At 59.8% G+C, this 25,544-nt stretch overlaps 1 protein-coding gene across 1 annotated transcript; it reads left to right on the top strand.

Moving 5' to 3' along the window:
• Positions 1-217: 217 nt before the first annotated feature.
• CPZ (carboxypeptidase Z) lies at positions 218-24,050 on the top strand. The gene is made up of 11 exons (XM_082610905.1): positions 218-416; positions 5,518-5,550; positions 6,466-6,840; positions 9,504-9,719; positions 12,210-12,406; positions 12,954-13,115; positions 13,526-13,684; positions 17,722-17,857; positions 19,555-19,694; positions 22,826-22,925; positions 23,600-24,050. Exons 1-11 carry the CDS (start codon positions 329-331, stop codon positions 23,947-23,949), a joined length of 1,956 nt encoding a protein of 651 aa, XP_082467031.1. The 5' UTR covers positions 218-328; the 3' UTR covers positions 23,950-24,050.
• The last annotated feature ends 1,494 nt before the right edge of the window (positions 24,051-25,544 follow it).

Below are 25,544 nucleotides of genomic sequence, written 5' to 3'. Positions count from 1 at the left end.
TGGGTCCAGCGAGGGCCAGGACCCCGTCTTGCCCACAGACCCCTCGGGTCCAGGAATCAGGGTCTGTAGGCAGGATCAGCAGGGGATCTGGAGGTCAGGGGGGAGGCAGAAACCGAGCCCCAAGGGGGGCACCCACCCCTCGGGGCGGAGCACCGGCCCGGAAGCGGGCTGAGAGCTCCTTGGTCCCTCCCGCCGCATCGCTCTGCGCGGTTCCTGGCGCCGCCGTGCTGTAACCCGACTCCGCGCTCGTGGGGGGCGGGAGCCCGAGCGGCGCTGCGCCCCGGCCCGAGTGCCACATCACTGCCCGCCACCCTGCCCGCCGCCCACCATGCGGCCCCCGCCGCCGCCGCTGCTCTTCTCGATGCTGGTCCTCGCCGCCGCCCGGCCCTGGTGCGAGCCCAACCCGGACGCCGCGGGTAAGGCCGGCGCCCCGGAACCGGGAACTTTCCCCCGCGTGACCCATGGTCCCCAAGTGGGCACCCTGTGACCTTGGACCTCGGGGTCTGCGCAGGAGGGGGCAGCCGGCTCTCTGAGCGCATCCAGGCTGGGACCCCCGGGCGGAACGCGCAGGCAGCTTGGGGGCAGCGGAGGTACCCAGTGCTCTGGCAGGGAGTTCTCGGTCTGGGCACAGCGGGCAGGGCGCCCTGCAGGTGGCGTCCGAGGGAGCGGGTGCCAGAACTTTGCAGGAGGAGAGGTCGTCCGAGGTCCCCGGTCCTTCCAGGAAGGGGGCGGCCTCTGGGCAGGGCACACTTTTGACCCCTCCCTCCCATCTCTGTGGCCTGGACAACAGCGTCTCCGGAAGTGGGCGCAGAGGGCCGGGGAGGAGGGGGTAGGATTCTGGGGCAGGGGGAGGGGGAGAGTGCCGGGAGCCAGGGACCCTCCCGGGGCTGTGCGCCTGGGAGTGTGAGGTGCCGGGCTGAGGCGGGGGCCAGCTGGGGGCCCAGGCTCCGGTCCTGACCACACCTCCCGTTCTGGAGTGGGCCTCGCTTTCCCTTTACGTTTAAAGGTGAGGGTGTATCTAGTCCGCTGCCCTCAGGGTTCTTAGCAGCAGCAGACATCTGTGCCCCTGGAGGGCGGGGGTCCCCTGGGGCACAGGGGTCTGGGCGTGTCAGATTCGGAATCTCTCAAGCACTGGAGGTTTGTGGATACCTGAGAACTTGCGGGCACCAGCCAAGTGGGTGTGCCAGGAGCAAAATGCCTCTCTCAAATGTGCCAAGGGCCATCTTCTCCTTTTCTTCTCCCTCAGCCCAAATTGAATTTTCTCTCCTCCTCTGCCCCCCTTCACCTTTTTCCTCCTCCACTTGCTACAGAAAGACCCAGGCCAGGCAGAGTGTGTATGTGTGTATGTGTGTGTGTTCACATGCACGCCTGCACATCTGTGCACGGGATGCAGATGGAACTTGCGTGGTGTCATGGGTGGACCCTCCCCTGAACCCCTGAGGCCCCAGGAAATGTCTAGAATTATAGGCTTGTCAGGGATCACAGTCCCCTCTTCCAGGAAGCTCTCTCTGACCTCCCCCTTTTCCAGGGAGAAATGCAGCCCCCTCCTCTGGACCCAGGTTGCCCCTTCCTCACCTGGAGGGTTGGGCAGAGTGGATCTCTGTCCTCCACTCCATGGTGGCATCAGTGACTGTTTCTAGAATAATTCCTTCCTCTAGTTGGATCTTCTCCTTACAGATGCGCATGTGTGGTCCGTGGAAACCCAGTGCCTTTTCCAGACCGCACGCTGACGTGGGCAGGGCCAGGCAGCTTGAGTCCAGGCTTTATGTCCAGGACTATATCCAGGTCCTCACTGTCCCAGGGCTCCGAGCGGGCCCAGACCCTTCCCCCCGCCTGTCCCTTGCCTCCCTCAGGCCTTTATTGGGAGCCTGGGGTTTGAGACAACTTTCAAGCTCCCAGGGGCCAGGCAGGTCTGGGTTCAAATCCTGAGTCCTCTACACTGCTGTGTGGTCTTGGGCAGATGGCCCCACCTCTCTTACCTCATTCTATTATTGCTCTTCGTTTTTAAGACCTTCAGCCCCAGGTCAATCTTGCTCCCTTCGTTGAAGACATGCTGACACCTTGTGGTCAAGAGGTGTAACGGTCATGTGTGGACTCTGCTCCAAAGCAGCCTTTGGACCAGCGCTGCCCAACAGAATGATGCCAGCTACCTACATCCTTTCACATTTCCCAGAAGCCACACGAGTGAGATAATAAGAAACAGGCAAAATTAACTTTAATAACAAATTTTATTTAACCCAATATATCTGAAACATTGTTTCAGTATTTTGTCATCAATGTAAAAATTATGAATGAACTGTTTTACATTCTTTTTTAAGTGCTAGATCTGAAAGTTGATATTTTGCACCTAAAACACATGTCAGTTTGGACTCACAGCATTTCAAGTGCTCAATAGCCACACATGGCTAGTGGCTACCATACTGCATGGTGTGTCCCCTCTAGGCACCACCTCCAGCCCAAGCTCCCCAAAGGCACCCCCTGGGGCTTGCTTATTGGTATGGGTTGAATTGTGTCCCCCAAAGATATGTTGAAGTCCTAGCCCCCCTTCCCCCATACCTGTGACTTTATTGGGAAACAGGGTCTTTGCAGGTATGGTCACATTAGGAGGAGGTTGCTCTGCTTTAAGGTGGACCCTGAATCCAATGACTGATGTCTTAGAAGAAGAAGGAAATTTGGACAAAGACACACCAGGAAGGACGTGTGGTGACAGAGGCAGAGAGCAGGGTGATGTGGCCACAGCCAAGGGTTGCTGGGGGTGGAAGCTGGAGGAGGCAGGAGGACCCTCCCCAGACCCTGCGGAGGGTGTGGCCTGCCAGCAGCTTGATTTAGGGCTTTTGACCTCCAGAACCATGAGAGGAACAATGTTTGTTGTTCCAATTTGTGGTTCTTCGTTACGGTGGCCTCAGGAAACGAGTCCACCCATCTCTCTGTCTTGCCCCTGGTGCCCACCCTGGAAGTGTTGGTGACCAAATCAGCAGATGCCGCCCCCTTGTCCTCCCACTGGGCATCGCTGTCTGGCAGGAGGATCACAATGGGCCGTCCCTCCTTCTTCCCATGCGACCCCGAGCCACTGTGTGTTGGGCCCTTACTGGGCCCAGGCCCTGGCCTCAGCACCACCTCATCGGACCCTGCAACAACAGTGGGCACTCTTATTATCATCCCCATTTTACAGATGAGGAGACTGAGGCACAGAGAGCAGCTTAATTCCCAGACTTCAGTTTTCTCATCTGTGACTCAGGGAGGCTCGAAGCCACGTGAAACCGGGAGGATCCACTTGTCAAATCCACTCAAATCCAGGCGACCGTGTGGCATCTGATGGCTTTGAAGGAGCAGGCGTGGGAGTCACTGTGCTCCGGCCTCCCCTCCATGCGTTTGCCTGAGGCCAGCAGAGGCCCCAGGTCCAGCGGGGGTTCTGCTCACTGAGCGCCTGCTGAGAATCTGAGCAAATCTTCAGGTTCGCCCCCGTCGGCCCTGGGCTGGGCACACGGCAGGTGCAGCCTCGGTGTGGTGGGTGCAGGCAAAAGGAGGGGGTGGGGGCCTTGGCTGAAGCCATCCGCCTAGGGAGGCCTTGGGCTCCTGAGCTGACAGAGTCGTGGCGTCCGTATGGGTCCGAGCTCGCACGGGCTGTGAGGGCGGGTCGGCTGAGCTGAGCGTGAATTCTGAGTGTGAGCCCTGGGCACGGATGCTCCCAGGGGGTCTTGCTCCAATCACGTCCTTTCATCTGTTCTCCCGACATCAATGCAGAGAAGCAGATAACAGCGCAGTGTTCCAAGCTGTCCTGGGCCAGTTTCTGGTTCTTTCTTTATTTCCCTTATGTTTTGATTCATCCTCATGCCTCCTCATTCCGCAGAGGGCAGTGGGCACAAATCTGGAGACACTTTAGACCCTAAAGGCGTAGAGTCGGGTGATGGAGTCGGGCGGGCACGTGGAAATTCCCAGGCTGCAGGCTGAGAGCACGTGCTTCACACTCTGCCTGGTGTCCTCACTCACCGCCAGCCTCAGTCCAGCGGGCATTGCGGGGTAGCCGAGGGCACGGGAGGTGGGCACGCAGCAGCCCTCTCTGTTGCATTAGGGGTGGCAGTTCCATTGCCTGGATACTTTAGGAAAATTATTCTCTTGCCTGTTACTTTGCCAAGTGGTGCCAGCCGGTTAGGACAGCCTGAATCCTTGGCTCACCGGGCGGTGAGAGGGCACCCTGAACGTCTCCATCCCATGAGAGCTTCGAGCTGGCCCGAGGGGTCAGGGACTGTGGCCGCCTAGTCCACGGTGGGGGAACCGTGTGCAGAGGTCCTCATGGGGGGCTGTCTGGCCCCCACCGTGTCCACTGGGGACTGACATGTGCTCAGGCAGGTTTCCACGACCCCCAGATCTTAAGGCGAATCCCTAGAAGCAGCTCCCACCCTTGCTGTGGTACAGGTGTAGTTCCCGATGAGGTTACAGGGTTAGAAACAGCCTTTCCCTCTGGTCCTAGCATCCTTACCGTGTTCCTCCTGGGCTCCCCCTGCACCCACTTCCCGCTTTCTTTTTGTTTGTTTATTTATTTACTTTTTTGCCCCGGTCTTAGTTGCGTCAGCCGGGCTCCTTAGTTGTGGCATGTGAACTCTTAGTTGCGGCATGCATGTGGGATCTAGTTCCCTGATCAGGGATCGAACCCGGGTCCTCTGCATTGGGAGCTCAGAGTGTTAACCACTGCACCACCAGAGAAGTGCCCTCCGCCCCACCCAACGCTTTCTTGTTTCCTGCTGCTCTGCCGCCCAGCCTGCCCTCCCCCCCACCAGGACCCCTGCACCAGCTGAGCTTTAAATCTGATTTCCTTCTCTTGGAGCCAGTTTTTCCCTCTTAGCTCTCACAGAGCACTAGGGACCTGCCTCTGATGGGGAACCTGGCAGGTAGTGTTGGTTGAGGTTGGTCTTAGTGACCTTCCCAGGGGTCTCACTGTTGGGTCCATGTGTCTGGGCCTTGGGGAGGACCCTTGAAACCCACAATTCCAAGGAGAGTTCACGCGTTGGTCCTCTTCTCAAAAAACAGGAGACAGCGCACTGCAGAGTGTTCTGGAGGGGAGAGGGCCACTGCCTGCCTGACTCTCGGGGGAACTTGGAATAGCGTGGGGTGAGAGTCACTGGTGGGGTGCAGCCCCTGGTACAGCCTCTGAGGGCTGCTTGTTAAATATTTGGGAATTTGGTGAGAACTAGTTCAGCTGCAGGAAGCTGAAATTGGCCACAGTGGAAGTATTCACACCACAGCGATCGGCCCACACTCTGAGCCAGGGCTCTTTCGTCCTGGCTGTCTTCCGTTAGGGGAGTCATGTGACCTCTTTGAGACTCAGTCTCCCCTCCTGTGAAATATGGGAGGACGGCCATGTGGACATCAGAGGGTGGCTGTGAAGGGGAGGGTGGGCAGGGGGCTGGGGGCCTGGCCAGTACCCAATGAGAAGCAGCAGTGCCTTTGTACACATTTGGGGGAAGACTGATGGGCAGGGGTCCGCTCCCCTGATAGCACTGCCCTTTCTCTCCCCAGGTGGATGTCCCAGGGCAGCAGCTGCGGACAGCGGTACGGTACATGGACTTCCCGGTCTTGTTTTGTAGGAGTGATGCAGGCCCTTCACACTATCAAAGCGTTTTAGGGGGTGGAACCCACCGTTCTAAAGTGGCTGATGAATAAGGTGGCCCATCGATTAAATCCAGACCCATTTTAAACAGCCAGAAATTAGACAAAACAAGACAAGGAGGCCCTTCCCTCTGTGCAGCTGAGCTCCCGACCCTGACTCTGCCCCGGGCTCCTGCAGAGGGTCCTCCCATTCCCCCACACACTCCCCCCTTCCCCCCCCATCAAGGTGGGATCTAAGCAGGCTGGGTTCCGATCGTGAGGTGTGCACACACCCGCTGCATTGGCTGTTTATCCTGTGCGTTCCCAGTTCTGTGCCCGGCACCTGCTGAGTCCAGGGATGGGACAAGCCCCTTCCCTCCCTGGCCCTGAGCTCCTCCTTTGTAAAACGAGGAAGGGAATACTGATCTCGGGATGATTTTGGAGATGGCGTGGGGTCTGACCTATCAGAGGTGCTCAGAAGCAGACATTTCCTCAATGCCCCTCCTGCCAGATTTAGGCATCTGGTATATTTTAAGTGAAGGGACTAGATTTTTTTAAAAGTAGGAAAATATTTTCCCCATACAGAAGTCAGTGACATGCCCTAACGTGGCAGACCCTCGGCCAGGGTGGCTTTCCTGCACCCCTTTGGCAGACGTGGAAGCTGAGATCCAGAGCAGCCTGCCCTGCTCTCTCGCCAGTGAGCCCTGGGAGCCTTCTCTGGTCCTCCCACAGGGCCCTGGCCTCTCCCTGCCAGACTGCAGGTGCCCATCCCGTAGGCCCTGGCCCTGAGCGGGGTCGGTTTGGGCAGAGCAGACCCTTCGTAGGCGTCTGGGTGGGCCATCGTGGGAAGGAGTAACGTGGTGACCCCGCCTCCCCCAGCTACATGCGTGGACCTGCAGCTCCAGACCTGCAGCGACGCCTCCTACAACCAGACGACCTTCCCCACGCTGCTGGAGCACCGGTCCCGGGCGGCGGTAGAGTCCAGCTCCGAGTACATCCTGCTGAGCGTCCTGCACCACCTCCTAGAGGGCCAGTGCAACCCGGACCTGCGTCTGCTGGGCTGTGCCGTGCTGGCCCCACAGTGTGAGGGCGGCCGGATGCGCAGGCCCTGCCGGCATGTCTGTGAGGCGCTACGGGACGCCTGCCTGCCTGCATTCGATGCCATCGACATGGCGTGGCCCTACTTCCTTGACTGTGGCCGCTACTTCGTGGGCCAGGAGGAAGGCTGCTACAATCCCCTGGAGAAGCTGCGAGGTGGGCTCTGGAGCAGCTGGGGGTCGGGCAGGCGGATAGGACACACGTCGGCCGGGAAGTGCCTGGGCCAGGGCGCCGATAAGGAGGCCCTGGATGCAGGTGCCCGGCTGGGAGGGCAGAGGTGTGTGAGTCCTGGCACTGCCCCCCGCCATCAGAGAACAGAGGGCACTGTTGTGAGGAGGACCTGTCTCCCCGTGAGGCCTACCTGGCAAAGCCTGGTGATGCCTGTGGTCAGTCCTGAAAGACCACATGTAGAATACTGGCCAGGAGTGGCAGCCAAACTCCTCAAAGTGGGGTCCGTGGAGCCCCAGGGGAGAGGGGAAGAGGGACTGCAGAGATGGGCTTTGGTTTGTCGTGTGGACAAACCAGTGGAGGTGGAATGGGCAGCCCTGGGTCGTGGTGATGGAATGGGCAGCCCTGAGTGGTGGTGAGCCCCTCGTCTTGGGGGGTGTGCAAGGAGCTCCTGGCTTTCTGTGCAGAGACCCCGGGGAAGGGGGTGGGCAGGGGCCACTGAGGCCGGCCTTGGGGTGCTTATGTGGGTGGGAGGGGACAGCCCTCTGGCCTGTGGATTGTGCTAAAAAAAAATCCTTCCCTCGACCTGGAAGCCCAGGAATTTCTCCTAAGTAAGGAGCTTGGCAGAGATGCTGGAGGAGGGGGGGCGTGCAGGCCAAGTGCCTCTGTAGGCCTCCCTACCGCCTGGCTGGGCTTCCAGACTGGGTGAGAAGGGATAGCTCCAGTGCACAGTGGAACCCACAGCAGCCCCACTCATAGAACCCTCTGTGCCACCGCCACCCCAATCGGCAGACACTGGTCACACGTGGCTCCCGAGTGTGACTAAGGATCTAAATTTTGATTTGATTAGATTTTAATGAATTTGAGCTTAAATGCAAATAGCCACACGTGGCCCGTGTGTGACACTGGGCGGTGCAGAATGACATTGGCTTCTGGCTTCTCATGTGCTCATGTCATGGAGCTCACGGGGAGGCTCATGTGATCTGGGGCCAAGTGCTGTACATGTACCATCTCATGAAAACCCCACAACGACCCTGAATATTGGTGTAACCATTTTACAGATGGCAAAGTGGAGGCTCTGGGAAGGCCAGTGGCGGCAGGTGGCCGGCTCCTGCCTGGTGGAGCTGGTGTGACCCAGGCCAGTCACTGATGGATGGACCCATCTGTCCATTCACCAAACAGCTCTTGGGCACCTGCTGTGTCCATGGCTCCTGGCTGGGACAATGAGAATGGCGGGGGGTTGGACACAGAGATGCCTTGGGCTCGCCTCCAGTGAGCTCTGGGTTGCAGATCTGCCGCTCGCTGGCTGTGCAGGGCTCAGGGATGATCCTGGAGCTGAATCTGGGGGCTGGGGGGTTCTGTCCACCTGCAGCTTCTGTGTGACGTGGTGGCCCGTGGGTGGCACCTTGCAGGCAGATAGGAGCCATCTGCACGTGAGGACGCAGGAAGCGTGGACAGCGGGAACAGCCGGGTGGGGGACGAGAAACAGAGGAAGGAAACCAGACATCTCCCTGGGGTTGAGCCTGCCCGCCCTGAGAGAGCCCGCAGAGTGGGCTGGAGAGAGTTTATTTTGGGCAATTCTGCCACCAAATTGCCAGTTCCATCTGCTTGCTTCTCCCTCGGAAACCATTTTGAGGAGAAACAAAACCGCAGTGCAAGTGAGACGCTTGGGAAAAGCATTCCCCATTAGTGCTCCCCCCAGGACCAGCCTGCGGGGACCTGCGTCTTTCTGTGCAGAGACCCCGGGGAAGGGGGTGGGCAGGGGCCACTGGGGCTGGCCTTGGGGTGCTTATGTGGGTGGGAGGGGACAGCCCGCTGGCCTGTGGATTGTGCTAAAAAAAACATCCTTCCCTAGACCTGGAAGCCCAGGAATTTCTCCTAAGAAAACTTTAAAACTGGGGAAAAAGCTTTTCTCTCGCCCGCCTCCCTTCCTCTTTCTCGTACTCTTTCCCTCCCCCTCCCCTTTCCCTCCCCCTCCCATCCCCCTCCCTCTCTCTCCACCTCCCCCCCCCCCCCCCCGCATGCTCACTGTTGTGTGAGTAATAACAGCTAACGTTTGGCCTCAGGAGGGTAGTGGAATAGTGGGCAGTAAGGAGCCTTTCAGAGCCTTGCTGCCTCCCTGACAAGATGTTGAAACTGTTTCCACCGCCATGCTGAGTAAACAAAGCAGAACAGGAACCTGCATCCACCGCCCCCCCCAATTATAGCTTGATGCTCCCGGGACACAGAAACACCCAGAGTCAGGAGGCAGCCGCTGAACGGAGGTTTCCCTTGGGTTGAGGATTCTGTCGGTGTGCCCCTTCCTTCGTGTTCTACTGTTCTGTATTTTGTAAAATTTCCCAACTAACTACATATGATTGTTACTCGTAGTAACGCTAGGAACTGTGTTGCTGGGTACATCTGTTGGGGGGCTGTTATTAGCTGTTGATATAAAGCATTATAAAGAGAACTTTCATTACCAGCAAACACGGACTGGCCGGGGAGCCATCCGAGGGGGACAGCTGAGTCCCGAGCCCCAAGCTGCCACAGTGCAGTGTGGGACGGGGTGAGGGTGCCGGGAGAGGTCAGGGCCCCTTGTCGTCATCGTGGCGGGGGGAGGGGGGCGGGCGGGCAGGCCCAGCTGACCCCCGGCACCCACGTCCCTCCCCCAGGAGGCCTGGATGTCGTCGAGGAGGCGCTGCCTTCGGGCCATCCGCCAACCTTCCTTCGCTTCACCCACCACTCCTACGCCCAGATGGTACGCGTGCTGAAGCAGACGGCGGCCCGCTGCACCCACATAGCCAAGACCTACAGCATCGGGCGCAGCTTCGACGGCCGGGAGCTGCTGGTCATCGAGTTCTCGAGCCTGCCTGGCCGGCACGAGCTGAGTAAGCCACTGTCACCGTCGGGGGCAGGGGTGAGAGGCCTGGGCCAGGAAAAGGCTCTGGCCTGCTTGGCCTTGGGGTGCACGAGCCAGATCCGGGATCCTGATCAAAGTCCCCGATGTCTGGGGGACAGGATGCGGGCGGGGGCTTCGAGGTGTGCTTGGGGCACTGAGGTGCAAGTCCCATCCCACCGGGCATGTGTGACCGCTGTCACAGCCACGTCGCTGGGAGGAGCAGCGGGGTGGGCCACGGTCCTGGAGAAGTGGGCTGCACAAGTCAGGGGGCGTGACGTGAAGGTGTACAGTGGCTGCAGGCACGTCGGGCCTTGTGCATCTGTAGTGCAAACTTAACTGTGCTTTGTCTGTACCTTTTGTTGTTTTTGCAACCTTGCCCTGGCACACCCGGACCCCAGGCAGGTATGTGGGGCTCTGGGTCCTGGCCCTTTACGTTTGCTACTTTAAGTTGTGCGGTCCACATTCAGAGAGTGATGTGAATACAGCCATTTTCCCATTTATTTAAAACCCACGTCCATTTAAGCTTATATCAGGCTTAGGTCCTGTTTGGAGATGGGGGACCATGTGGGAAGTGCCACATCTTACTGTCCCTCGGAGCCATGTTCTTGCTGGGCTGAGGAGGAGTCAGACTCCACCACAGTCCTGGGTCTTGCGCCATAACTGAGAAGGGCCTGCAGTGTGGATACTGAAAAAACATTACTGTGAAACTGAATTTCAGGGCCAGGTCAAGGAAAGGCAGTGGGCCCGGGGGGCGGGGCTCGGGCGTCTGGCCCAAGAATCCAGATGTTCTAGCAAAGACTCAACGCCCTGGCTGCAGCCTGTTTCCGGGGTGGCGGGGAGAAGATGACCACGAGCCCGCCGTCCAGGGCACTGAGAGCATCGGGCATAGGGGCCCCGTTCTGGCCTCTGCCGGGGAGTCGATGAGTGAGGGTCCTAGTCCTTTGACTCTTTCTCGTCTGGTCTCTCAGCTTGTCTGTCCCTGTGACTGTGGAAGTCAGACGGATTGGTCTAGAAACAGCCCCACTTGACCTTGGTCCTTACCCCTCATCTTGGTTAAGTGGCTCTGGCCCCTTTGCTGGGCTGGCCACACTCAGCCAGTTTCCATCCTGGTGGCTTGGGCGGCATGGACGTCATGAGCCCTAAGCCCTGTCTCCCGTCAGGGGCCAGAGGTCATCTAGCCCCACTCCAGCCTCCAAGACCCCCCCTGTCTCCTACCCCTCCAGCCCTGGGCTGAAGACAGGACTCTGGCTTTCAGATTGATTGGCCTGCAGCTTTGGAACATGTGGGTGAGGGGTGTCCCCTGTGAGAGGGTCAAGGGCGGTGGCTGGTGTGGAAAGCCTCAGGGCTGTTTATACCCTCGGAATGTGGGAGGGACATGGCCACTTGTTCCCACAGCTGGTGGTCCTTGGGCTGCACACAGCCAAGGAGGGAGATGCCATTTTCCATTTTCCAGGTGAGCAGTGTGAGGCTCAGAGAGGAGAGGTGACTTGTCCTAGGTCACACTGTTAGTAAGACTGTCAGGCTCCTGGTCTACTCTTCCATCCATCCATCCATCTTCCATCCATCAGTTCATCCATCCATCTATCCATTCATCCTTTCATCCTTCCATCCATCTTCCTTCCTTCCATCCATCCATCCATCCATCCACCCATCCACCCATACATCCATCTATTCATCCTTTCATCCTTCCATGTATCTTCCTTCCTTTGTTCCATCCTTCTATCCATCTTCCTTCCTTCCATCCGTCCATCCATCCATCCATTCATCCATCCTTTCATCCTTACATTCATCTTCCTCCCTTCCTTCTTTCCTTACTTCCTTCCATCCCTCCAGCCACCCATCCATCCATCCATTCTTTCATCCATACTTTCATCTGTCTTCCTCCTTCTCTCCCTCCCTCCCTTCCTTACTTCCTTCCACCTACCTATCCATCCATCCATTCATCCTTTCATCCTTACATTCATCTTCCTCCCTTCCTTCTTTCCTTACTTCCTTAAATCTCTCCAGCCACCCATCCATCCATCCATTCTTTCATCCATACTTTCATCTTTCTGTCTTCCTCCTTCTCTCCCTCCCTCCCTTCCTTCCTTCCTTCCACCTACCCATCCATCCATCCATCCATCCATCCATCCATCCGAGGGCCAGCTGCCTTCTCATTTAAGCACCAATGTATACCCTACTCTATTGCGCAAACATGAAGAGTGGCCATGAATGAAATTCTCACAGACCAATGATAACTTATATTATTATTAATCAACATCCATGATCCATCATGCTAATAGTCATAGCTCTACACCACAGATGAGCTCAACCAAAGTGATGACCTTGATGAGACCTCATTAGTCACAGAGTCACTTGGGCCAAAACGAGTAGGAATAGGTTCCAAAACAACTGGCCACCCTTGCCGTGTGGGCCCTCAAGTCTCTGGGGACCCCGGGGCTCTGAGACGATGCCGCCAGGTCACTATATCCCCCCCCAGTGGAGCCCGAGGTGAAGCTCATCGGCAACATCCATGGCAATGAGGTGGCGGGCAGGGAGATGCTCATCTACTTGGCCCAGTACCTGTGCTCTGAGTACCTGCTGGGCAGTGCCCGCGTCCAGCGCCTGCTCAACACCACCCGCATCCACCTGCTGCCCTCCATGAACCCCGACGGCTATGAGGTGGCGGCCGCCGAGGTGAGCGCCCCCAGGCGGGCCCCGTGGCCGCTGCCTTCCACCCCCCACCCTGTTCGTTCGCCCTCTAGCGGTTGTGCAGGGTCTCTGTGCACGAGGGCTCAGTGGGCATCAACATCCGCAAGGTCCTGCTTGGGGGTGGGGAGGGCGGACAGATGCTGGGAGTTCTATGGTGGGTTAAAAGGCGACGCGCGCCGTGGAAACAGGATGATGGGGGTGGGAAGAGCCGGACCGTGTGCTGGCTGGAGGGGGGGCTCCGGGAGAAGGAAGGTGGCCCTGAGCAGGGCCTGCGGGAGGTGGGAGCGAGCAGTGCAGCCCTGGCGAGGGGTATTCCAGGTGGAGGACAGCCAGTGCAGGGCCTGAGGTTGGAGGATCAGCCCAGAGGCTGGAGAGATGGCAGAGGAGGTCAAGGGTGGCTCCCAAGTTCATCACGTGAAGCCAGAGAGAAACCACAGCCCTGCCTGCGACTCTCAGCCCAGCCCTGCGCCTCCCTCCAGAAGGATCAGGGTGGACGTGCTGACCCCTGGTCGGGGGCGACCTGTGTGTTCAGGGTGCCGGCTACAATGGGTGGACGAGTGGGAGGCAGAACGCGCAGAACCTGGACCTGAACCGCAACTTCCCCGACCTGACGTCCGAGTACTACCGCCTGGCCTCGGGCCGCAACATGCGCAGTGGCCACATCGCCATCCCACAGCACTACTGGTGGGGTAAGGTAGGAGCCGCCGCGCGCCCCTCTGATGCAGCCGAGGGTCTCTGGGTATTCTGGGACCCTCGGGTGTCATCCTTCCCCAGGGCAGCAGAGCCGGGTGGTTAGCAGCCTTAGCCTCTGAGCCTCAGTTTCCTGCCTGCAAAATGGGGATAGTCCTCACTGGGCCGCTGGTGGGATTCGGGGAGCGTGTACCGAAAGCACCCGGAGTCTGGCAGGTGCTCAGGAGCAGTGCACCGGAGGGCTGCCTGGAGGGGGTGGCGTCCCCAGGAGGTGGGCAAGAGAGTTCCAGGCTAGAGGACGGGCACGTGAGAGTGCCCGGTGGGGCCTGAACAGAATCCTGAATCTTGGGCATGGGGCTGGGTTGTCGGCGGGGACGTGCCTGGTCCTGAGGACTGCCTCGTCCGCCTGGGCAGGTGGCCCCTGAGACGAAGGCAATAATGAAGTGGATGAGGACCATCCCCTTCGTGCTCTCCGCCAGCCTCCATGGGGGCGACCTTGTGGTGTCCTATCCCTTCGACTTCTCCAAGCATCCCGAGGAGGAGAAGATGTTTTCTCCCACGCCTGACGAGAAGGTGAGAGGCTGGGCAGAAGTGTGGGGGGTGCCCTCGGGGCCCCGGAGTCCTTCCGGTTCTGAGCCGGTGAAGCCCATGGAGCTCTGAAACATTAGGAGCCTTCTAGGCCCACCTACAAACCCCCTCCTCCAGGAAGCCTTCCAGCCAGCTGGAAGCAGCCCCTCCCTCCTATGGCTGCCCCCCTTCCATCAGTGTCTCATCTCACCTGGGAGCTCCCGGGGTGGGGACCCTGGCCGAGTGCCCTCCCCCGAGGCCGCCCCGTGTCTTCTGTCCTAGGGAGGCTGGGGTTCCAGGCGACACCGGCAGAGGGCAGCGCTGCATCGTGCATGGCGCCCGGCTGGTTCCTGGCGCCTCCCTCCTTCTTGTGGGTCTGGCCAGTTTGTTAAGGGTCAGGTACCCTGGGACTTGAGGATGCAGTGGGATCAGAGTAGGAATTTTGGCCCCAGCGGTCACGTGGGCCCTGAGGAGACCCTTCCCGCCTCCAGGCCTGTTTCGCTCGCTGCTCAGACCAGCAGGGCATGAGACCCGTGATGATGGCCGGACCCCTCACCAACCCCGTTCTTCCCTTCCCCGGGGGCACCCCCTACCCTGACTGATAGTAGAGGCTGGTCTTCTGGGAAGGGCATGGGGGTTGAGGAGACTGAGGCCAGGCAGGGGGTGATCTTCGGTGGGTCACAGCCGAGTGCACTGGAGCTTAGCTACCCCAACTGCCCTGATGAACCCCCGCCCGCAGGCCAGCTCCTGCCCTCCCTCCCCCATCAGGAGGCAGGAGACTTTCCTGCCCTTCTGGGAAGACAGAGTTTGATAGTCTTTTCTTGAGCAGCCTGGGGAGGCTTGGGAGGGTCTGAGCTGTCTGCTTGGTCACTCAGCAGGCCCCCTGGTGGACCGGACTCGGGGTGGAGAGCGAGGCCTGGCCTCTGCTGCCTTCTCGCACTTTCTACCTGGTACTGGGGGCAGGGCAGGGAGGGTGGGACTGGTCCTGGACAGACAAGTGCCCGGAGCTGGCTCCCCTCGTGTTCTCCTCCTGCGGCCACCCAGAGGCCAACCCTGCCTCACCCAGTCCCTCCCTGTGTGTGGCCGGTCCCATGGACTGGGCCCTGGGCTGAGGGTCCTAGTTTAGGGTGGAAGACGGAGCCAGAAACGGGAAAGGGTGAGAAGGTGTGGCCTGGCCAGAACAAGGGGCTCCCCAGGAGGCCGGGGACACACAGGGATGGTGTGTGTGTGTGTGTATGTGTGTGTGTGTGTGTGTGCTGGATCCTCAGCCTTAAGGTGGACTTTAAGGAGGGTGTCCTCAAGGGGCAGCTACTGCAGTGGAGCCTGAAAGAGCAGGTGGAGACTCCACCAGACCCCCAGGAGTGAGGGTTCAGGGGCCTGTGGGCAGTGGGGCTGGGGAGGCCCAGCAGGGACGGGCTGGGCCGGCCTCCTCCAGGGCTGGGGGTGCAGAGCCCGTGTCTCCTGCGATTGTTCCTGCACTTGTTCATTCTTGCTCCCACTCTCTCATTCATTCAGTCACTCGTTCACTCCCTCCTTCATTCATTCATTCACTCCCTCACTGACCACTACAACCAGCCTAGCACCTGGAGGGGTGCCAGGTTCTATGCTTGGAGCTCAGCCAGGGCCCCCTGCGGTGGCTGGGTGATCTCCGCTGTGCCTGGCTTCCACCTGCTGTGCTGTCAGAGATCAGGGCCAATGCCTGGGTGAGGCCTGTGTCCTCCAGGCAGGAGGGGGCCCCTGGCCGCTGGACTCAGCATCTCTGGATCTCAGGGGCAGGTGCATGAAGACGCCTCTGGGGGGAAGTTCGCTTCAGGGGGTCCCCGCAGAGTCAGAACCCTGAGAACTGCCCCACCAGCCATCAACCATCGATCATCAATCGATACTCCTTCAGCCCCTCAGCCAGTGGCGGTATCTGTGGAGACCAGGGTCCCAGGAGAGGCTTGGGGAGTGGGGGCACGTGAGGAGGGCTTGGCCAGGGAGACCAAGTCACACCCCCAAACTTCCACAGTGCCCAGTGGATGGGGGCCAGCGCCTCAGGGCAACGTCCAGGCCGGCCAGGGCTGCCTGCCTCTCCCCCCTCTGTCCCCCTCACACCTGCCCTTTCTGCCAAAATCCTACTCCCCAGCTGGGCTCAAGCTCCGTCCTGCCAACCAAGCCCTCCCTGACGCAGCCCACCCCCCAGTGGGAAGGAGCTGCAGTGTATCCAGGTCCGGGCAGGCCGGTCCTTCTCCGTGGCCCTGAGATGTGATCCTAGGCCCCTCGTCAGCCCATGTCTGCCCCTCCTAGCAGCCCACCGCACCCCACCTTGTTTCACCTGGGGGGGTCATTGTCTCTGTGTCCTTCCCCCACCGACCCACCACCCCACCTCGACCCTGGGTGGAGATCCTGCCCCCAGGTCGGGGCTGTTCCCAGCCGGGCCTGGGGCTCCAGTGCCCTGGGGTTGTAGGGACTGGTGGTGACTTTCCCTGCTCTCCTGAGGGGGCTGACTGACAGGTGACAGGAGGAGGCCCCAGGGCAGGATGGAGAGAGAGACCGGGAGGGAGCGTGGTCGGGGAGCAGAACTTCGAGAGGGGCTGGCCCAACCTACGCCCACCAGCCTAGGTCCCGCTCTGCAGACAGGCGGTGGAGGCCAGGCCACAGTTCCAGAAACAGCCCCGTCACCACCTGGACGCCTGGCTAAAGATGGTTGACCACAGCCCGTGGGTGACAGGGGCTGCTGGCAGGATGGCGGTCCCTGACTGCCAACCTCGGTGACTGAAGGACATGCGTGGGCTTGTATTTTGGGTGCTTGGTTTGTGTCTGTGGGACTGAGTTGAAACTGCAGTCTTATCTCTGAGAAAGTGGATTCATCCTTCCCCAAACCCAAGGTCCCAGCGTCTGAGTCGCCAGGAGAGACTCTCTCTCTGGCCTGGAGCAGCTCCCCAGTTCTGACCCCACCTGCCCGCCTCCCCTTTTCTTTTTTTTTTTTTTGTTTTTTTGGGTTTTTTTGTGGTGTGCGGGCCTCTCACTACTGTGGCCTCTCCCGTTGCGGAGCACAGGCTCCAGACGCGCAGGCTCAGCGGCCATGGCTCACGGGCCCAGCCACTCCACGGCATGTGGGATCTTCCCGGACCAGGGCACGAACCCGTGTCCCCTGCATCGGCAGGCAGACTCTCAACCACTGCACCACCAGGGAAGCCCCACCTCCCCTTTTCTTAAAGAGGGATGCCCAGCCCAGGACAGACCTCTCTCGGGGCCACAGGGCCTGAACAGGCCCAGTACAGGTGGGCCCTCCTCCCTCTGACCTCTACTTGGAGCCTCTGCCCTGGGTCAGACCCGTGTCCGGTCCTGGGACGTACAGGTGGCTGAGTCCAGCCTGGGAGAAGGACCTGGTGGCCCTGTGGGGTGGGGAGTGTAACGGGGGAGCTCTGGGCTGGGGGAGGTTAGTGGGGGAGGGGCTCCACACCACCCAGGAATCGGGGTCGCACCCAGGCTCTCCAACAGGGGGTGGCAGGCCCTGTGAGCTGCCTCCCAGCCATGGTGGGAACTGTACGTGGTTATGGCAGCAGGGCGGTGGGCGGCCGCCAGGGCTGGTTGTCTCCTAGGGAAATGAAGTGACAGTTATCACAGCCATTCGCTTGGGGGATGAAGTCAGTGAAAATGAGCCCCATGCCAGCCTCCCGCCTCTCCCGAGGCCTGCCCTCTGCACAGCGGCAGGAAACGCTTTATAAATTGCAAAGCCGACCTCCAGGTGTCCTGCCAGTATCCCCACAGGGTGACCCCTTCTCGAGAGGAAGGCCACGCTCCCTAGCCAGGTGCGTAGGGGCTCCATGATGCGCCCATGTGCCCACCACCGGTGCCCCGAGCTCTGGCCGTCCCGCCTCCAGGCCTTTGCACGTGCTGTGCCCTCTGCGTGGACCCTGGTCCCCCTCCCACCCGAGCTGCAGGTATTCCCTGTGGTGGCCCCTCCTCACCCCACTGCCCCCAGCTCGGAGGGCATCCTGCAGAGTGCCCACCTTCCGGTCTTAGCCTCGAGGGGACCTCTCTCTCCATCTCCTTTCCAGATGTTCAAGTTGCTGGCCAAAGCCTACGCCGACGTGCACCCCATGATGATGGACAAGTCGGAGAACAGGTGTGGGGGGAACTTCCTGAAGAGGGGCAGCATCATCAACGGGGCAGACTGGTACAGCTTCACGGGAGGTGCGCCCTGGACCGGCGGGGGCGGGGCTCGGATGGGGTGGGGGCAGGCTGGCGCCTCCTCCCAGCAGCTTCTCCTGGGAACTCGATTCTGGAGCTTCCAGGACAAGGGAAAGCAGCAGGGATGCCTCACGTGTGGGGAGACTTAGGCTCTGGGGTGGGAGGATTCGGGCGTGGCTGACTTTAGTTCTCTTGCGGCCTTGGTGAAGTTCACGTGCGACTGCTGTGGAAGAGCTAGACTGTGACTTCCCCATTGCCAGTTCTGTGGTTTATTTAATGGTCACTTAGCATCTCACGGTTCCACCCGTGACCAGTTCACTTTTGCCTTTTGGGGTTTAGTAGGGTTGCCCGATGGAATATGGGATTCCCCAGTTAAATGTGAATTTCAGAGAAGTAAGGAAGAGTTTTTAGTTCTGTATAAGTACTGTGCAAGTCCCAGATATTGTGTGGGATATGGTTACGCTAAAACCATATTCGTTGTTTTTCTGAAATGTGGGAGCAGGTGACACCCTGTGTCATGGGGACACTGGAGGCTGGGCCCACATGCTTCCACGTGCTGCCAGCCACCCCTCCACGCCAACACGACCCTTATTATTCATGTCACTTGGCAGATGAGGAAACTGGGCTCAGACAAGAGCAGGACCAGCTCGAGGGCCACGGCACGTGGTAGAGCTGGGACTCACCCTGCCTGTGCCCCACCTTCTCCTGTGGAGGCGGAGAGGGAGGCCCCTCAGCTCCCGTTCCAGAGCCACTTTCACCCCCTGCTCAGCACCCCTGCTGCCCACAATGGCACATGTGGTCCTTCCCGGGGGTCAGGGCGGCTTCTCTCCCTCCCTGGATCCAGACGCACGGGTTCCCTGACCCTCGGGGGGTGGGCTCTGAGTCTCAGGCACGACCTGTTCCTGGGGTCTGCAAAGGCCCCACTGGGGGGCTGAGCCTGGGAGAGGCCAGCTGGGCTCCCCTCCCTCAGGACGCGGACCCAGGGAGGGCATGGGGCCAGTGACCAGGGACAGAAGGGCCATCTGCAGGGGAGTGTGGCCTCTGTGGACGTGAATGTTAAGTTGGGAAGGTGGCCGCTGGGTACCAGGAATCGGAGCAGGCTCTGAAGCTCTGAAGGCCAGGGCTCCCGCTGCCCCATCGGGGCCCAGGGCTACCTCAGAGCCCGGCTGCAGCTTCTGCTGGACAAGACCTCCCAAAGCAGATGGGGTGGAGGGCAGACACGGGGGGGGCGGTCAGCCCCACTTGCTTCGAAGCCTCTGCCATCTCCCTGGCTGGCCATCGGCTTCGCTGGGCCAGGCTCACCCGGAGAGGAAGGTAGTAGGACCTTCTTCCCTGGGCTGTTCTTGGGACCGTCCAGGTAGATGGACGTTATCACTGGGGGTTCAGGCCAGGGGAGAGCCAGCAACTTGGGCCCCAGGGGCACGTATGGCCCCCACATGCTCCCAGCTTCTCTGCTGGAAGTGGGCTTGCTCTGTACCCCCCAAGGGGCCGCAGGGATGCTGCTTGAGTCCACGGACGTGGGCGCCAGACCGCTTGGTCCACAGTGCAGTTGCCCGCTCCCAGGACCTTGGGTGGGAGCTGTGACGTTCCCGGGCCTCGGTCTGCTTGTCTGGGAGGCGGGGGTAGGACCACAGCCCCTCCCAGCTGCCCGGCCCAGGGCCCTGCGGGGCCAGCGTTGAGAGCCACCCCCTGTGCTGCAGGCATGTCCGACTTCAACTACCTGCACAGCAACTGCTTTGAGATCACAGTGGAGCTGGGCTGCGTGAAATTCCCGCCCGAGGAGGCCCTCTATACCATCTGGCAGCACAATAAGGAACCGCTCCTGAACTTCGTGGAGATGGTGAGCTCCGGGTGGCCCCTGGGGCCTGGCGTGGGGAGGGCCAGACCCAGGCCGTGCGTAGGGGCTCAGCGCCCGTGCTGTCACGTGATTACACTGCACTTGTTTATTAGTTAACCACCTGTGTTCACGAGTGAAGATTCACTGGCCACCCTGGGGTGGCTGGGGACACCATGGGGCATACAGCAGGGCCCCCAGTACAGGAAAGGTCTCAACAAGGGGAGTGCAGGGACCAGGGCAGCCCAGGAGAGGCGCCTGACCCAGCCTCAGAGGCCACGGGGGTCTTCCTGGAGGAGACGGCACCTGGGCTGCATCTTGAAGAAGGAAGGAGATCAGGTGACAGGACAGGGACCCCTCTGGCAGAGGGGACAGCACATGTTAGAATTCAGTGGGACGTTTAGGCCTGCAGGGGTGCCGTGGCCGGAGGAATGTGGCAGGCCCTGGTCAGGGGCAGGGCTGGAGGTGATGGCTGGGCAGCAGGGTGTCTGCGGTCCAGGCAGGGCCTTGTGCACATCTGCCCCTGGGACTCAGAGGGGAGGGCACAGGCTGCTGGGGCAGCAGTGAGGCACCCGGACTGAGGGGTAACCCCCCCACCAGTTATGGGCCTGAGGTCACCCAGAGGTGGGCAGGCTGTGAGCGGGGGCCTCGGAGAATGTGTCTACAATCACCCATCACTGGACCCCGAGAGCCAGGTCTCCCAGTGGCCTGGTGCCCGTGTGCGCACCAGATTCCGCAGGTCCCACTGCCCCTCCCAGCACTGCCCCACCCATCAGTCTCCCCAGCATGGCCTGCCACCAGGGGATGTGGTTCTGAATAGGATAACACTCATGAAAGGGACACAGGAATTCAAAATGGAACAAGACAGTGCTTTTGTATTACAGTAGAAGCCTCTACATTTTGCTTATCCCTGAGCATTTTTAAGAATCATAAAAATGGCGTGTTGCTGCAGTGTCCCGGTGAGAAGCAGGTCCTAAGAGGAAAACAGGATTGCCCGAGGGAGACAACGAGAGGTTGTGAGGGCACAGAGCTTTGCAGTTGGTGTCCACGTGACATCGAATCCTGACACCAGTCCTGGCCAGGCGATGGGGCTGCCCCATTTTTTAGTTGGAGGCACAGGGGTGCTGGGGGGAGTATCGTGCTGGTCAGGGGTCACTGGGCTCCCATCCTGGCTCACAGAGGCTGTGATACAGCCAGAGGAGACAGAGGGTCAGAGAGTGACCGGGCGGGTCCAGTGTCACCAGCCACTGCGCAGAGCTCGAACTCAGATGTGCCTGTCCCAAACGCCAGTTCTGTTGTTGAGCCCCCTGCTTTCTAGAAAGATCAGGAACCTTTCTCCAGGCAGGAAGCAAGCCGAGCCTCCGGACCAGCAGCTGCAGCAATAGGAAGGAAGCAAGGCCGTGGATAATAACTGGCCGTTGTTAGCACTGCTTCTTCTTTGCGGCTGTGCCAGTGACCTCGCTGCGGGGCCTGGTCATCATCGATAATGGCTCGAGGCCAGGCCTCTTGGCTTGTTTCATTTTACGGCTGTCTGGTGAAAATGAGTTTTAAGGAGCCTTAAATGGAGCTGGGATTACTCCGTGGATATTGTATGTGAAGGCTCGGGGTATAAAGATTTAATAGCAAGTGCGATACCATGGAAGGCTGGGCAGCACATGGCCGGGCGTGGCCGGCCTCCTAGGATGGCCCCCAGGACAGCTGCCCGGGCCTCCTGATAAGGATCCGTCTGTCGTGTCCACTGAGGCCTTTTGCACATGATCCTGACCAGGCCTGGGCGGGGGCGGGGGGCGTCTACATCCCCCTGGACAGGAGGGGAGGGGCAGGCGCGCCATCTCTCCTCCTCTGCCTGAGAGCTCCGCGTCCCTGGTTCTGCATGAAGGTGACTCCTCAGCCCGAGAGCGAGGCCGGACCAAAATCTCGCTGGTGCGTGCCGGTATTACGTGAGGCCCTACTGTGTGCTGGCCTCTGTTCTCAGGCTGTGGGGGAGGGGAAAGGGCAGATGACATCGCAGTGAAGTCAGGGCTGGGAGAGTGGAAACCAAGACTGTGGGACCCCAGAAGAGGCCCCTGATGTGGCCAGTCATCAGGGAGGGCTTTCTTGAGGAAGAGAAGTGTGAACTGTGTCTCTAAGGGGGAGAGGAATAGGCCAGGTGAGGGAGCTGGTCAGGTGTTCTGAGCAAAGGAAGGGCCAGGATGGAGGCTGGGAGTCCGGGGGCAGCCCTGAAAGCGTGAGGGGCAGCCTCCGGGAATAGGACAGCAGCCACGCGCTGAGTCTCCCCTCCCCCCAGGGCGTCCCGACCACCTTTGATGTGAGCTTCAACCTCTGGTTGTTTGCAGCCTGACAGCAAGGGTGTTCAGCGTGCTTGTTGCTCATTGTTTCAGGAGAACTGTGCATGGGCTCGGGGCTCCAGGAGGTGATTTCTTTGGAAAGTGCGGCTTCCTAGTCTGACTGTGATGTGTGCAGGAGCTGCAGGGCGTGTGCTCGGGAGTGGCTGTGCTTCGGACCCATCAGGAGGGTGGGCCGTCCTGCCTCCAGCTCGGCCGCTGCGCCTCACGTGTATTAATTCTTATTTCCTGAGGTGGGCACGGTGACCCTGTGTTACAGATGGGGAGAGTGGGCCGAGATGCCAGGTAGCTTTCCAAGGTCAAGGAGTGGGTTGGTGCCTGGCCAGGACTGACACCAGGGTCCAAACCCTCAGGCCCCTGTCCTCCCGCTGCCACACGCTGCCTTCGGGACCTCGGCTCAGAGAGAACCTGTCACGCCGGCTCTGCCTGTGAAGGCAGGGGGCTCAGATGTGTTCACAGGTGGACACGTAGGGGTCTGCTGCTCAGCGCTCATGGCCCAGGAGACGATGTCAGCCAGACCCCCGAGCTGGACTGTGGGCCGTTCACAAACCCAGGACGGGGTTGATTGCCGCAGGGGGACCCCAGAGGCGGGCTCACTGGTCACCCTGGCTTCACAGATGAGGAGACCAAGACCCAGAGGGGGTGTGGCTTATTCAAGATGGCAAGGCGAGTGGTGCAGAGCTGGGCTTAGCCAGGCCGTTTCCCTGGAGATGGGTGGGAACTGGCTGGGAGGGCTGCCGGGCACTCAGGAGGGTACGTGCCGTATCCATGCCCTGTCCTTGGTCTCCTCAGGTGCACCGGGGCATCAAAGGCGTGGTGATGGACAAATTTGGCAAGCCGGTCAAAAACGCCCGGATCTTAGTCAAGGGCATCCGCCATGACATCACCACCGGTGAGCACTTCCTGGGGCCACGTGGTGCCGGCACCTGCGGTGCTCAGAGCGTGCCCGCTGCTCCCTCCATCCTGCGCCGGCCTGTGGGCGTGAGGGTGGGGAGCCCTGGGGTCTGTGTCCACCACGAGCTGTGTCTCCTGCAGCATTGGGTCCAGTGAGGGGGTAGGGGTTGCGCTCACGTCCTGGCTGCCAGTGACCATCGATGCGGATTCCATGTTCCTCAAGAAGTGACTGCTGGGCAAACCTTCTCAAAGACTACAGGAGGGAGCCCGTTGGTTCCTATCCTAGAGCTTACATCCCACTGATAAGCTGGGGTGCCCATGTGGGCTCCAGGTGCCCTCAGGGATTTCACAGCTGATTTGAAAAATACCGTACATTGTGATGTGAATTCCTTGTGGAAACACAGTCCAGAGGAGGGAGGGATTGCTAACTGTGTGGGGGATGGAATGGTCTGTGAAGGCTTCAGAGAGGAGGTGCTGCCTAAGTAGAGTTTTGAGGGATGAATAGGAGTTTGACAGAGGGAGCAGGTGGGAAGGACATTCCAGGCCAATGCAGAGGTATAGCTTTGGGGTCCGCTGCCCTCCAGGCTGATGCCCCGCTGCCCCCCATTACCCATCATCACAAAGCTATCTGAGCCCAGGTCTGAGAGTCATTTTCATTCCATTTGTCCACAGCCCCAGATGGTGACTACTGGAGACTGCTGCCCCCGGGGTCCCACATCGTCATTGCTCAAGCCCCTGGCTACTCCAAGGTCATCAAGAAAGTCACCATCCCTGCCCGGATGAGGAGGGCCGGCCGTGTGGACTTCATTCTCCAGCCGCTGAGGATCGGACCCAAAACGTTCCTTCTCGGGCCACGGAGAAGTGGGCCCGGAGGCGCCGGCCCATACAGGGAGCCCGAGGAGCCCAGCCAAGAGCCCCTGGGGGCCCGGAGACAGCCCGCAGCTGGCGGCAGCAAGCCCTGGTGGTGGTCCTACTTCACGTCGCTTGGCCAGCACCAGCCGCGCTGGCTGCTCAAGTACTAGGCACCCCTGCCCCGCCATGCGCTCTCCTGCTCTTGATTCCACCTTCCAAAGACATCCCACAAAGCCGTTTCTGTTTTATTAAAGTGTTTCTATTCACCTCCCGCCGTGGTGAGAGGCTCTGTGTGTGAGGCTCTGCAGGGGAAGACACGGTCCCTTGGAGGAGAGAGGGTCACCTGGGCAAGGGCTCCTCTGTCCCACAGGCGGCCAGTAGCGAGCTTGCCCTTCAAACCCTCTGTGTGGCCCATTCCCAGAAAGTGAGCCCTTGAATCCAGAGGGTCCTCTACTTTACAGACCGGAAATCGAGGCTTAGCGGGGAACGTGACACCCCAAGGTCACACATGCAGAGGGTGGTGCCGGGCTGGGAGCCAAGACTCTGGGTCCTACAGCTGAAGGTTGTGTGTCTGGGAATATGTGGAGGTGGGAGGCCAAGGAGAAAGGTGGGGGGAGCCTGGCTGGGGGAGTGGGGGGTGGGCAGCAGGTGACCCCCTCAGGGTCACAGCCTCAAGGGCAGGAGAGCTGGCAAGAAGCGTCACCCAGGGCTTCCCTGGTGGCGCAGTAGTTGAGAGTCCACCTGCCGATGCAGGGAACATGCCACGTAGCGGCTGGGCCCGTGAGCCGTGGCCGCTGAACCTGCGCGTCTGGAGCCTGTGCTCCACAACAGGAGAGGCCACAACAGTGAGAGGCCCGCGTACCGCAAAAAAAAAAAAAAAAAAAAAAAGAAGCATCACCCAATGGTCACACTCAGAGACTCCTGACTCCAGGAGGGAGGGTCTCCCTCGGCCCCATCCTCATCCTATGTTGCCACCAACTTAGGTCCAGGGGTACCTGAGGCCCCAAACTCCCCACAGGACCCCCTTCTGGTCCGCTTCTGAAGTTAGGTGGGTCTGTCGGTCCTGGGATCTATCAGGCAGGGAGTGAGGTAGCCTATCAGAGAAGGCTCGTAGAGAGGGTGCACTAGTCAGCTAGGGCTGCGTAACAAAGCACCGCAGACCAGGCCTCAGACCACAGACACTTGTCTCCTGGTCTTGGAGGCTGGGGGTCCGAGTCAGGGTGTCAGCAGGCTGGTTCTTTCTGAGGCCATGAGGGAGGATCTGCTCTAAGCCTGTGTCCTTGGCTTCTAGATGGCTGTCTTCACCCCGTCTCTTCACATCCTCTTCCCTCCATGCCTGTCTGTCTCTCTATCCAAATGTCCTCTTTTTATGTCTTATTGGATCTGGGTCCACCCTGATGGCCTCATTTTAATTTGATCACCTCTGTAAAGAGTGTCTCCAAATACAGTCACGTTCACAGGTACTGGAGCTTAGGACTTCGACATATCAATTCCGGGTGGGGGGGCCATGCAATTCAACCCATAAGAGAAATGGGATCCTTGCTTGCTCCTGACTGTGTTCTTGGGGTCCTTTGCATCCTAGTGTCCCTGGCCTGGTCAGGGTTGACCCCACACAGAAGTGCGGTATCCCTTTGGAGCAATGCCTTCACCCCAGCTGGATACCAGCCCAACACTTACTAGCATCATCAGCATTGTGGGATTGCTTCCTGTCAGCCTGGGCCAAAGCCAACAGGAGCAGGCATGCCTCCGATGGTGGGTGGTGTTG

Source organism: Mesoplodon mirus, assembly GCF_964341445.2.
Source record: "Mesoplodon mirus genome assembly, chromosome: 2".
Classification (NCBI taxonomy): domain Eukaryota; kingdom Metazoa; phylum Chordata; class Mammalia; order Artiodactyla; family Ziphiidae; genus Mesoplodon; species Mesoplodon mirus.
Note: the sequence above shows the minus strand (reverse complement) of the source record. Positions and strands in the feature narration are given on the sequence as shown.